The 13,013-nt window shown below is 46.3% G+C and overlaps 1 protein-coding gene across 1 annotated transcript in view; it reads right to left on the reverse strand.

Annotated features, from left to right (window-relative positions):
* Positions 1-10,162: 10,162 nt before the first annotated feature.
* The window catches only part of LOC117548907 (endothelin-2-like), a 35,435-nt gene continuing 32,584 nt past the window's right edge, over positions 10,163-13,013 (reverse strand). Inside the window, exons 3-4 of the mRNA XM_034220434.1 lie at positions 10,891-11,004; positions 10,163-10,298 (exon numbers count right to left, since the gene is read on the reverse strand). Of these exons, the coding sequence (XP_034076325.1) occupies positions 10,220-10,298; positions 10,891-11,004 (193 nt within the window). The 3' untranslated portion in view covers positions 10,163-10,219. The remainder of the gene's footprint in view (positions 10,299-10,890; positions 11,005-13,013) is intronic.

A 13,013-nucleotide genomic window follows, 5' to 3' on the forward strand; every position in this document is an offset into this window, starting at 1 on the left:
TATTTCTGTTCACAAACATGTTCAAAAAGAGGTAACCACAAAGCGATATTTAACTGAAAACACTAGGGAAATGTTTACTCAGAATTTCTCTTCCACACTTGCCCCTGCCAACATCTCAGTAAATGAGCTAGTAGATCATTTTAATTCAAAAATAAAAAATGTTATAGATGCCATTGCTCCAACTAAGGTAAAGGAAGTGACTGGGAAGGAAATATCTCCAGCAAGTACTCCGTGCTGCGTTTGACACTGTTGACCACAGCATATTACTAGACCGACTGGAGAACTGGGTGGGACTTTCGGAAACAGTTCTAAATTGGTTTGAATCCTACTTAAAGGACAGAAACAACTTTGTTTCTATAGGTACATACACATCTGAGTTGACAAATATGACATGTGGGGTTCCTCAAGGCTCCATCTTGGGGCCTCTTCTCTTTAACATCTACATGCTACCACTGGCTCAGATAATGAAAAACAACAAAATAAGTTACCATAGCTATGCAGATGACACACAAATTTACGTAACAATTTCACCAGGAGACTATGCTCCAATTCAAACACTGAGTAAGTGCATTGAACAAATCAATGACTGGATGTGTCAGAACTTTCTCCAATTAAACAAAGATAAAACTGAGGTAATGGTTTTTGGAGCCAAGTCAGAACGTATAAAAGTTAGCGCTGAGCTTCAGTCTGCAATGTTCAAAACAACAGATAGAGCCAGAAATCTAGGTGTAGTCATGGACTCTGACCTGAGTTTCAACAGTCACATTAAAACTGTTACTAAATCAGCCTACTATCACCTAAAGAACATATCTAGGATTAAAAGACTAATGTCACAGCAGGATTTGGAAAAACTTGTCCATGCTTTTATCTTCAGTAGACTCGACTACTCGAGGCAGAGCTGGAGTATGACGGGGGATCAACACCAATCTCCCGGGGGGAGGTCACTGAGGTCGTCAAACAACTCCACAGTGGCAAAGCCCCGGGGGTGGATGAGATCCGCCCGGAAATGCTGAAGGCTCTGGGTGTTGAGGGACTGTCATGGTTGACACGTCTCATCAACGTTGCGTGGAAGTCGGAAACAGTACCGAAGGAGTGGCAGACCGGGGTGGTGGTTCCCCTTTTTAAAAAGGGGGATCAGAGGGTGTGTGCCAATTACAGAGGCATCACACTACTCAGCCTCCCCGGGAAAGTTTACTCTAAGGTACTCGAAAGGAGGGTCAGGCCGATTGTCGAACCTCAGATTGAGGAGGAACAATGCGGATTCCGTCCTGGTCGTGGAACGACGGATCAGCTTTTTACTCTCGCAAGGATCCTGGAGGGGGCCTGGGAGTACGCTTATCCGGTCTACTTGTGTTTTGTAGACTTGGAGAAGGCGTATGACCGAGTTCCCAGGGAGTTACTGTGGGAGGTGCTGCGGGAGTATGGGGTGAGGGGGTCTCTACTCAGGGCCATCCAATCTCTGTACTCCCAAAGCGAGAGGTGTGTCCGGGTCCTCGGCAGTAAGTCGGACACATTTCCGGTGAGGGTTGGCCTCCGCCAGGGCTGCGCTTTGTCATTAATCCTGTTTGTAATATACATGGATCGGATTTCGAGGCGTAGTCGTGGGGGAGGGGGTCTGCAGTTCGGTGGACTAAGGATTGCACCACTGCTTTTTGCAGATGATGTGGTTCTAATGGCTTCATCGGTCTGCGACCTTCAGCACTCACTGGATCGGTTCGCAACCGAGTGTGAAGCGGCTGGGATGAGGATCAGCACCTCCAAATCTGAGGCCATGGTTCTCAGCAGGAAACCGATGGACTGTCCACTTCAAGTAGGGAATGAGTCCTTACCCCAAGTGAAGGAGTTCAAGTATCTCGGGGTCTTGTTCTCGAGTGAGGGAACAATGGAGCGTGAGATGGGCCGGAGAATCGGAGCAGCGGGAGCGGTACTGCAGTCGCTTTACCGCACCGTTGTGACGAAAAGGGAGCTGAGCCAGAAGGCAAAGCTCTCTGTCTACCGGGCCATTTTCGTTCCTACCCTCACCTATGGTCATGAAGGATGGGTCATGACCCAAAGAACCAGATCGCGGATACAAGCGGCCGAGATGGGTTTTCTCCGCAGGGTGGCTGGTGTCTCCCTTAGGGATAAGGTGAGAAGTTCGGTCATCAGGGAGGGACTCGGAGTTGAGCTGCTCCTCCTTCGCGTCGAAAGGAGCCAGTTGAGGTGGTTCGGGCACCTAGTTAGGATGCCACCTGGGCGCCTCCCTAGGGAGGTGTTCCAGGCACGTCCAGCTGGGAAGAGACCAAGGGGTAGAGCTAGGACCAGGTGGAGGGATTATATCTCTTCGCTGGCCTGGGAGCGCCTTGGGATCCCCCAGTCAGAGCTGGTTGATGTCGCCAGAGAAAAGAAAGTTTGGGGCTCTCTGCTGGAACTGCTACCCCTGCGACCCGACCACGGATAAGCGGGAGAAGATGGATGGATGGATGGACTCGACTACTGCAATGGTGTCTTCACAGGTCTCACTAAAAAATCTATTAGGAAGCTGCAGCTGATTCAGAACGCCGCTGCTCGAGTCCTCACTAACACTAAGAAAGTGGATCACTCCTGTTCTGAAGTCTTTACACTGGCTTCCTGTGTGTCAAAGAATAGATTTCTAAATACTGCTGCTGGTTTATAAAGCACTGAATGGTTTAGGCCCAGGATACATTTCTGACCTCCTGCTAAATGATGAACCATCCAGATCTCTCAGGTCTTCAGGGACTGGTCAGCTTTCTGTCCCCAGAGTCAGAACTAAACATGGAGAAGCAGCGTTCAGTTATTATGCTCCAAATATCTGGAACTCCCAGAAACCTGCAGGTCCGCTGCAACTCTTACTACTTTTAAATCCAGCAAGAAGACTTTTCTTTTTGCCGCTGCTTTTAATTGAACTATTCACATCTTAAACTGCACTGTAACTTTTATCCATGTACTTTTTCTTTTAATGATTATTTTATTAGCTTTTCTTTTTAATCACTGATTTTAAATGCAATTTTCTTAATCTCTTTCATTTTTTGTAAAGCACTTTGAATTGTTGAAAGGTGCTATATAAATAAACTTGCCTTGCCTTGCCTTGCCTTACTTCTAATATTAGCACCTCCCTGTGGTGTCAACAAAAACCACATCAGGTGTATTGGGATGTCAGCAAAGACATCATTGGTAAAGCCAAACCATTCTGGTAGCACTCTAGCGTGCTTGTACATTGCTGCGCTAGATGGTAAGATGTTTCGTACCGCATCAGACACAATGTCCACAATACGGTCATGACGGCTATGTACAGGTGTTTGTATGCATTACATCCATTTGTTATGTGTGCAATGGATATTAGGCGTTGTTGTGAATCCTGAAGGTTTAAACAGAATGGAGTGTGAATGCGAGGGTACCAGGTGGACATTACATTACATTGCATTTAGCTGACGCTTTTATCCAAAGCGACTTACAATAAGTGCGTTCGACCAGGAAGACACAACCTTGAAGAAAACAGAATCATAAAGTACATCAGGTTTCATAGAGCCAAACATTTCAAGTGCTACTCAACTGGCTTTAGATAAGCCAGCCCTTTATTAGTATATAAGTGCTTTGTTAATAGTTCTATCTCTCGAAGTGGAGTCGAAAGAGATGAGTTTTCAGTCTGCGCCGGAAGATATGCAAGCTTTCTGCTGTCCTGATGTCAATGGGGAGCTCATTCCACCATTTTGGAGCCAGGATAGCAAACCCACGTGTTTTTGCTGATGGGAACTTGGGTCCCCCTCGCAGCGAGGGCGCAGCGAGTCGTTTGGCTGATGCAGAGCGTAGTGCACGCGCTGGGGTGTACGGTTTAACCATGTCCTGGATGTAGGAAGGGCCAGATCCATTCGCAGCACGGTAAGCAAGTACCAGTGTCTTGAAGTGGATTCTAGCAGTTACCGGAAGCCAGTGAAGGGAGCGGAGGAGCGGAGTGGTGTGGGAGAATTTAGGAAGGTTGAAGACCAGACGAGCCGCTGCATTCTGGATGAGCTGCAGACAGATTGTACTTCGTGGGTAATACCTGCAGTCTTGCTTTGATGGTAAATGTCAGAACATCCTCACCAACAGCGGCGTTCTTAAACACTGAGTGTGAGACTGAGTGGTCAGCAAACCCCAAACAGGCTTTCCCTGTAGTCTGAGTCCACACCAGTGCTGCCTGATCTCAGACTGCTTCATGCTGAGCAGAACCCTCCTTGCAGAGTCTCTGTGCAGTTCCACAGTCTCTTCCTGAGGTGTTGTGATGTCGGCCTTCACAACCACACTGGGGTCAGTGATCAGTTCATCAGAGACTTCAGTCTGTGTGTTGAGTCTTGTCCATTTCAGCTGGACTCCAGTCCGATTGCAGAGGTAATTGAGATCTGGCCAGTCAGACCAGACCCCGAAGCCCCTGGCCTGAGAGTCCAGTTTCCCAGAGTCTTTCCTCCTGAAGCCGAGGAAGTTGTTCTGGTCTGCGCTGGCCAGGGGGTCTTCCTTCTGTGTAGATCCAGCAGGAGAGAGGCCCTGGCCATTTCTCTTACGGTGACATCATCATTGTTAAGCATGTGGATCAGGTGGGCTAGCCTGGTGGCTATGTAGGTCCACTCGACATTGGGGACTCCCAGCCCCCCCTCTCCACATGGGAGAAAGATGATGCCCCGTGTGGAGTGTGTGTTGAGGCCCACCCACTTTCTGACCAGCTGGACAGTTTTCTTTGTCATTTCTCTCAGTGCCCTGAGAGGGATGTGTACGTTGGCAAAGAGATGTTGAATTTTAGCCAAAGCCACCTCTCTCACAGCCTGGAACTTCATGAGGACGGGGAGGGGGGACAAGTCAATCATGTGGAGACGATGGAGAAACTCTGTAGTGAGCTCCTCGACCTGCTCCCCCCACTCGCCAGCGATGTTAAACCTGTGGCCAAGGTATGGGTAGGTCTCATTACGGGAATACACCTTAATGGGTTGGCCCATTACAAGAAAGGAGGGGGGCTTGTCGTTCTTGGCCTTATACCAGCGGTTGCCTCCACTGCGGCGCTCATGGAGTACGGCACACTTATGGCGCGTTTCTACTGCAGGCCTCGCTCGGCCTCGCTCGGTTTGGTTAGGCCTTATTAGGCCCGGCTCACTTTAATGCTGCGCTTCCATTACAGTTAACTGGGGCAGTTACTATAGTAACACAGTGTAGGCGGAGCCGTGACGTCATCTTCAATGAGAGCCCCAGAAAAACAACACAGCCGTTAGCTCTTAGCACTCAGAGCTCACAGCTCCTCATATCTGTTCAGAAACTAGACAAAAGTTAAACAAGTACAAACCACAGACTGCCTGTGTCATGGCGAATACAGTTGCTGCTTTATTTATGTCTGTATAGGCCGTTGTTGTGAGTGTGGACGGTCGGAGCATATACTGCGTTAGCTTAGCCAAGCTACATTTAGAAAACACGCATTTTAAAAGGTGTTTCTCTGCCGTCTGTCTGCAGACTTGTCAAAGCATTAATTCATGGTTTTTACTAACCGGTATCAGTATGTTGTTACTTCGGCATCATTTAGAAACGTGTATTATAATTAAATCACGGTCAAATATGTTCATCTTGTTGTAGTTGTAACCCCCTTGCCAGCGATTCTCTCTCTAGTTTAGCATACTCAGCCCGACTCAGCCTGGTTGTTCCTGGCCCTAGTACCACCATTTAGTCGGGCCAGAAAAAAGGTGAAAAAGTAGCCCCGGGCCAAAACTAGGCCAAGTGGAAACGCAACCAAAAACGGGCCCCGCACGGCTCGGCACGCTTAAAGCGAGCTACCCGCTGCAGTGGAAACGCGCCATTAGCTTGCTTCACCTCCAGCCCTGACCATTGGAGGAACTCATCAGTGCTTGCCAGCATGTCAATGATGACATCCTCTTGTCGTGATGACACCTGCACGTCGTCAGCGTATCCCTGAACAGGATTTGGGGATTTGACATGCAGCGGAGCGCACTGGTAAATCCACTTCATCCATTGGTTGAGTGCTAGGATGAAGTTCACGGCACTCCAGGGACAGCCAGTTTTTATTCCCACCTTCAGTGCAATCGGCTCTGTGAGCTGCTGCCCACAGATAACCTGGAGAAATGAACCTTGGTACACATTGGATACAATATTCACAAAAGGCTGAGGCAGGTGTATTTCCTCTAATGCTTGTAGCATCACCTCGTGGGAGAGTGCACCAAACGCGTCTCTAAAGTCCAAAAACACTGTGTAGAATTGAGATGATCCATGTTTGAAATCATCTATTCCGGTTTTTAAGCAAAACACATGTTCGTTCATTCCCTGTCTGTTGATATATGCTTTCTGATGGGGGGAGAGAATCCCTGTGTCCACCAGCCAGGGTAAGATGCGGGTGAGTAGGCACTTCATAAAGACTTTGTATACAGTGGGCAATAGTGAAATGTCACATGGAAGGATCATCTGGGACATTTTCCTTTTTTGGTATCCTGTGAATGAGGGCCCCTTTCCATGAAGCAGGCACCTTTTACATTACATTGCATTTAGCTGACGCTTTTATCCAAAGCGACTTACAATAAGTACATTTGACCAGGAAGACACAACCTTGAAGAAAACAGAATCATAAAGTACATCAGGTTTCATAGAGCCAAACATTTCAAGTGCTACTCAACTGGCTTTAGATAAGCCAGTCCTTTATTAGTATATAAGTGCTTTGTTAATAGTTCTATCGCTCGAAGTGGAGTCGAAAGAGATGAGTTTTCAGTCTGCGCCGGAAGATGTGCAAGCTTTCTGCCGTCCTGATGTCAATGGGGAGCTCATTCCACCATTTTGGAGCCAGGACAGCAAACCCACGTGTTTTTGCCGATGGGAACTTGGGTCCCCCTCGCAGCGAGGGCGCAGCGAGTCGTTTGGCTGATGCAGAGCGTAGTGCACGCGCTGGGGTGTACGGTTTAACCATGTCCTGGATGTAGGAAGGGCCAGATCCATTCGCAGCATGGTACGCAAGTACCAGTGTCTTGAAGTGGATTCTAGCAGTTACCGGAAGCCAGTGAAGGGAGCGGAGGAGCGGCGTGGTGTGGGAGAATTTAGGAAGGTTGAAGACCAGACGAGCCGCTGCATTCTGGATGAGCTGCAGAGGTCGGATGGCACATGCAGGTAGACCAGCCAGGAGGGAGTTGCAGTAGTCTAGGCGTGAGATGACGAGAGCCTGGACCAGAACCTGAGTCGCTTTCTGTGTCAGCTGGGGACGTATCTTCCTGATGTTGTAAAGCGTGTATCTGCAGCAGCGGGTTGTAGCAGCGATGTTTGCAGTGAAGGACAGGTTGTTATCTAGGGTCACACCCAGATTCCTTGCAGTCTGAGTCGGGGAAACAACTGAGGTGCCGATGTTGATTGTCAGGTCAAGAGTGGGACAATCTTTTCCCGGAAGGAAGAGCAGCTCAGTCTTGTCAAGGTTGAGCTTGAGGTGATGAGCAGACATCCACTGAGAGATGTCAGCTAGACAAGCAGAGATGCGTGCGACGACCTGGGTCTAGTGGTTGCTGCGTCAATAGGAAATGTCGTCACCCGGTCAGATGTACACAGATGTACTTCTCATTGATCAGGCAGGCATTGAAGATGTGTGTGAGTGTCTGTGTTGACGTGGGCCTGGTAGCTCTCAGCGTCTCATAGATGACCCCATCAGATCCACTAGCCTTGTTATTAGGAAGAGAGGCCAGAACTGCATCCACTTCCTCTGTTGTAAAGTCCTGGGTATCTGGGAAATAGCCTGGCTCTATTCTGTCAATGAAATTGTACCAAGGGGGCGTGGCCAGGGGAGTAGCCCTCGGCACAGTTTGACATTTGGCTTTATAGTGGTCATACACATTGGCTGTATCACTAACAGTGGGCGGGGTTTCCGGAAAACAGCTGTTATTTAAAATGATATCGATTGCCTTTGATTTGCGGTGTAGCCACAGATATGCCAGCTTGTTCCTGGAAACTTTCCTTTGCTGCCGTTGTGTCTCTGTCCCGGCGGCCCGCAGCGCTGGTTGTATTCTCTCACGGATGAAGCGAAGCTGCATTTCTATCCAAGGTGTCAGCGAGTCAGCTGTAAGGTCCACCGGGCAGTCGCTGTAAGGTCCACCGGGCAGTCGCTGTAAGGTCCACCGGGCAGTCGCTGTAAGGTCCACCGGGCAGTCGCAGTAAGGTCCACCGGGCAGTCGCAGTAAGGTCCACCGGGCAGTCGCAGTAAGGTCCACCGGGCAGTCGCAGTAAGGTCCACCGGGCAGTCGCAGTAAGGTCCACCGGGCAGTCGGCAGAAAGAGGGAATTTCTTCAGGATTCTGGCGACATATTTCAGAAGCTGGAATCCGTAGGGACGCGAGTTTCGTTGCGTCGCGGAGAATATTCCATTAATGAAAAAAGCGCTGGTCAGGATTGTCACCAGCCTGCCCCACTTCTCTGCGCCTCCGAGAGTAACAGCAAAGTTAGATCTTACCTGGAGCAGTTTTGTGTCCAGTGTCCCCCTGCACGCTCTTTCATCTCTCTGGAAAGTAGTCCACTCACAATCTGACAATAATCGCACATATTGCTCGAAGTCTACACGAACATCTCCGGCCGGTGTTGGGCTTGGGTCGCAGACGTTCTGGCGTTGTTTGTAGACCCGCCGGGCCAGGGCTTGTTTAAAGGCCAATCTCAGCGTGGTAACGAGACACATTGTGTACCAAAAGCGTCCAGTGCATCTTATATCCCCACTGCACGCACGCACGCACGCACGCACGCACGCACACACACACACTCTTCCTGATATAACTAATAATTCAGAACTCATTTGTTATAATAGCGTTAAATGAAAACTCTACAGCGTTGGTTTATCTTTCATTTCAGAACCTTGCATGCAAACTGAACAACATGTCAGATGTCATTAAGAAACCTGCGTCATCAGACTGAAACATTTAAATATGTTCCCCTCATAAAATCAAAGCAATCCCACGACCAGGTATTCAGTGAATATCTTTTAATGTGTTTACAAAAACAAAATAAATATCAAATAATCAACATAGATGAAGCTTTACGTTTTAAATGCTCCGAGCAAATCGTACAAAAAGCTTTTTTACAGAGAAATAAAAGCAAGCGTTCTGCTTCACAACGCAGCGACATTTATATACCAATAACTCATTATATGATGGAATAATATAAACCTTTAATTAATGCTGTGTGTGATGATGTGAGGGAACACTTCAGATAAAAAGCTTTTTGTCAAAGTTCATTGTGTCTTCTGTGTGTGTGTGTGTGTGTGGGTGTGTGTGTGTGTGTGTGTGTGAGAGTGTGTGTGTGTGTGTGTGGCCTAGCATTACTATCCTTGTGGGGACCTAAATCTGTTTACACAGTCACGTGTGGGGACTCGCCTCCCTTATGGGGACAAAATGGAGGTCCCCATAAGGGGAATCATTCATTTTAGGGTGAAGACTTGGTTAGGTTAAGGGTTAGGGTTAGGCATGTGTTGGTTAAGGTTAGGATAAATCTCCAGGAAATGCATGTAAGTCAATGTAATGTCCCCTGAAGTGATGTATACATGGTATGTGTGTGTGTGTGTGTGTGTGTGTGTGTGCGTGTGAGAGAAACTTTAAAATAGGTGTCTGAAGAAGTGAGGCTTTACACTAAAGTCAGATTAATATCCATACAGTAGATATAGTTTAATAATACAGGTGTAACTTGATAAAGATTCCTTTCATAGGGAATTCAGACCTGCAGTGACATCAGGAGTCATGTGACCACATTGTTAACATAAGAAACATTTTAGGTACGTTTCCAACAACAGAGATAGTTATCCTGCTTTATTATGTATTCTTCAGAATGTGTTTGTGGCACACACTCTCAGAGTCCAGGTCTCAAACAACTCTCTCTTTGGCTCTGATGGTTTTCTGTATGGTCTATACCCCTCTAATCTGGGATCATAAAGCTACATTTAAAACAGTGAAATCAATAAAAACAGGCCTGTAAACAACAACAGATGTGAGGATTCAAACAGACACTTTAAACCATCATTAATAGAGTTGTAAATGTCTGCCCCCCCCCCCCGCTCAGTGCTACAGATCATCAGAGATATTAATAATTCATTTACATAGAAACAACACACACACACACACACATCCACACACACACACACACACACACACATCCACACACACACACACACACACACACACACACACACACACACACACACACTGTACAAACAGATATTTCGGTCGCTCAGGTCTGATGCTTCAGTGCTGTCGGCTCCTTTTTTCCCAGAATGCACCTCTGTGTCTCCGTTGGTCCGTCTTCAATGCAGCGTGTTCTCCTCTGAGGAAACAGAGTTATTAATATCACCTAATAAAACAATATTTAATATTTGAAGTAAAAACTGCACTAATAGTTGAAAAAAAGTCGTAACATTTGAGGAAAAAAAAAAGGTCAATATTTCATAGAGAATTTAATATTTCCTGGAAAATATTCATAATTAATGGAAAAAAGAAGTTGTAATATGAATTTTTTTAAACAAATTAATGAATAAAAAAATAATTATATTTCAAGGACAAAAAAATCTGGAGGAAAAATATATTATAAAATATAAAAAATGTTGTTGAAAAAAAAAAATTCTGATATTTGGAAAGAAAAATGTAATTTTAACAGCAAAAAGTGACTTTAGTTCAACAATTTAGAGAAACTGTAGAAAATATTTCAAGTCATAATAAAAGAAAAAAAAAATCTGAATATTTTTAAAGAAAAGTTTTAATATTTCAAACAAAAAACATAATAATTTCTTGAGCAAAAAATTGTTTCATCGAAATAATTAGCAAATATAATGCCTTTTTTTTTTTAAGGGAAGTGTTTTTTTCGGAAAAGCTTTACACTTAAAGTATGTGTGTGTGTGTGTGTGTGTGTGTGTCCTCACTCTGTGTGTACGGTGCAGAAGCTCACACACTCCTGGTCCTGTGTGTGTGTGCAGAGGCAGCGGCTCAGATCTCTCCTCAGCCGGACAGAACCGAACCCGTACGGAACCACACGGCTGCAGACAGGAAGTGTCCAGTGTTAACCATAAGATAACAACAACAACAAGAATAATAACAACAACAATAATAATAATATCCACAATGTGCATGGTAAAATGTGTTAAAGTGTAAGGATCATGCATGAGATTATTTTCTGCATTAACCCAATGGAAACATCCCATTGGACCAGGGGGATGCTGCCTTCAGGGCACAACACAAGAATACGACATCCTGCAGTCTGTGTATAAATATATGCATGTGTCTCGGTTTCCAGAGGTCTGTACTACGAAGTAGGATGTTCTCTTAGCGGCTAACTTCAGGGTAACTCTGGGTTTCCGGTCCTACGAAGCTGGTTCTCTTTTTAGCGGGCTAGATCTCCATGGTAACTGATGCTGAGCGGCTAACCTGCTCCGGACCAGGTTAGGTTGCAGACTAAGAGCTCAACTCAGTGAAAGCACTGCCTGCTGACCAATCAGAGCTCAGTGTGCGGAGTTTAAAGCGATCAAGTCATATTACAGGAGAAAGGAAATACAGAAAAACTGCCGTCGCAGGAAAGACGGCCGGCAACAATCAGCGACTGTGTGAACGTGAACATGAATAGAATATCACCTCCATCTTCAGAGCAATCTGACTATTATAACATTAGCGTTAAGAAAGCTTACTGAAATATCTGCCACAACATCAGTAACCGGATCAGAGTCACATTAAGTACAGTCCATATCACTTCATAATGTATCACATATCTCCTTTTATAAAACGGACAAGTCAAATCAAGCAATTTGATTGGTTCTTAGCCGTGGTATACGCTCAGTATATCACGGCTAAGAACCAATCAAATTGCTAGAATTGTAAATTACTTTTCACAACAAATCAGTATCCCTCCGCGTCTGAGAAAAACAGTATACCGTTGGGCTGAAAAGGAAACTGCCTGCAGTTGTCGACCCTCCGCTTCGCGTCGGGCCGAACCACGCCCCTTAGCTGTGATATAATGAGCATATACCACGGCCTGTCGTGAGCTATTGCTTAAATCTGAGTCAGCTGAGCCGTATCTGGCCGTGCAACACTCACAGCGTCACAGACTGGATGCAGAAGGATTATTTTAAGCAGCACATTAAGTTGAGGAAACACTGGAGTCAAATGTAATGAAAGTCAGATGGTGTCTTAGACGGGCAGTGATATCATAAAGCTGTTAATGTACGCATTCAAACACTTGTTCTGTTCCCAGCTGTGTTCACCTTGCAGGTGCAGCTCTGTGGCTTTGATCCTGGATCAAGTGTTTGAGTCATGGATGTTTAAACTTTAACTTCTTCATACGTCTAATATTAAAGTTCACTTTTCATTCAGGAAGTGTGACGCTGCGCTGTCAGTGCGCTTCTCCATGTCTGTGATTGGTCGAATGCTCCAGATACCACCCCTCTCATGTGAACACCTAGCTAGATAGGACACGGCTGGCTTGAGCGATCCACTTGATAACCCGCGTCGTAGGACCGCTTAGCGAGAGCGCGTATGTTTTGGATTAGGCCAACCGGCTAACTCAAACATATCCAGGTTAGGTTGAACCAGCTTCGTAGTACAGGCCTCTGGTAAACTACATCGTTATTTCGTGGAACGGTTCAAAGAAGATCTCGGGGTTTCAATGGGTTACTTTGTTGTGATTCTGAGCGTCTCGTCCTCTCTTCACATCTGTTTCCACTGCTGGATGATTGAATGCATCCCGCTCTGCAGCTTTTGTCTGCAGGGTTATTTATTTCCTCTCCGCTCTTTTGTTAACCTCCGTGTCGGGGTTCACTCCTCGGCTGGCTTCACGCCGCGTTATGAATTAAGTGAGGCTGTCAGCAAGCTCCCTGCTTCTCCTTCTGAGGAACAAATCCAGCTGTTGACCTGCAACTGTTGAACTCCAGTGGCGTTGATATCAGATATGTAAACGCTCGGTGACCTGCGAGATGTCACGGTTTCGAACACTAAGAGTTAGTCAGAGTTATTCACACAGATCTCCTGACTTCCTGTGCGGTCGTCCATCGCAAGA

Source organism: Gymnodraco acuticeps, unplaced genomic scaffold, assembly GCF_902827175.1.
Source record: "Gymnodraco acuticeps unplaced genomic scaffold, fGymAcu1.1, whole genome shotgun sequence".
NCBI classification, from domain to species: Eukaryota; Metazoa; Chordata; class Actinopteri; order Perciformes; family Bathydraconidae; genus Gymnodraco; species Gymnodraco acuticeps.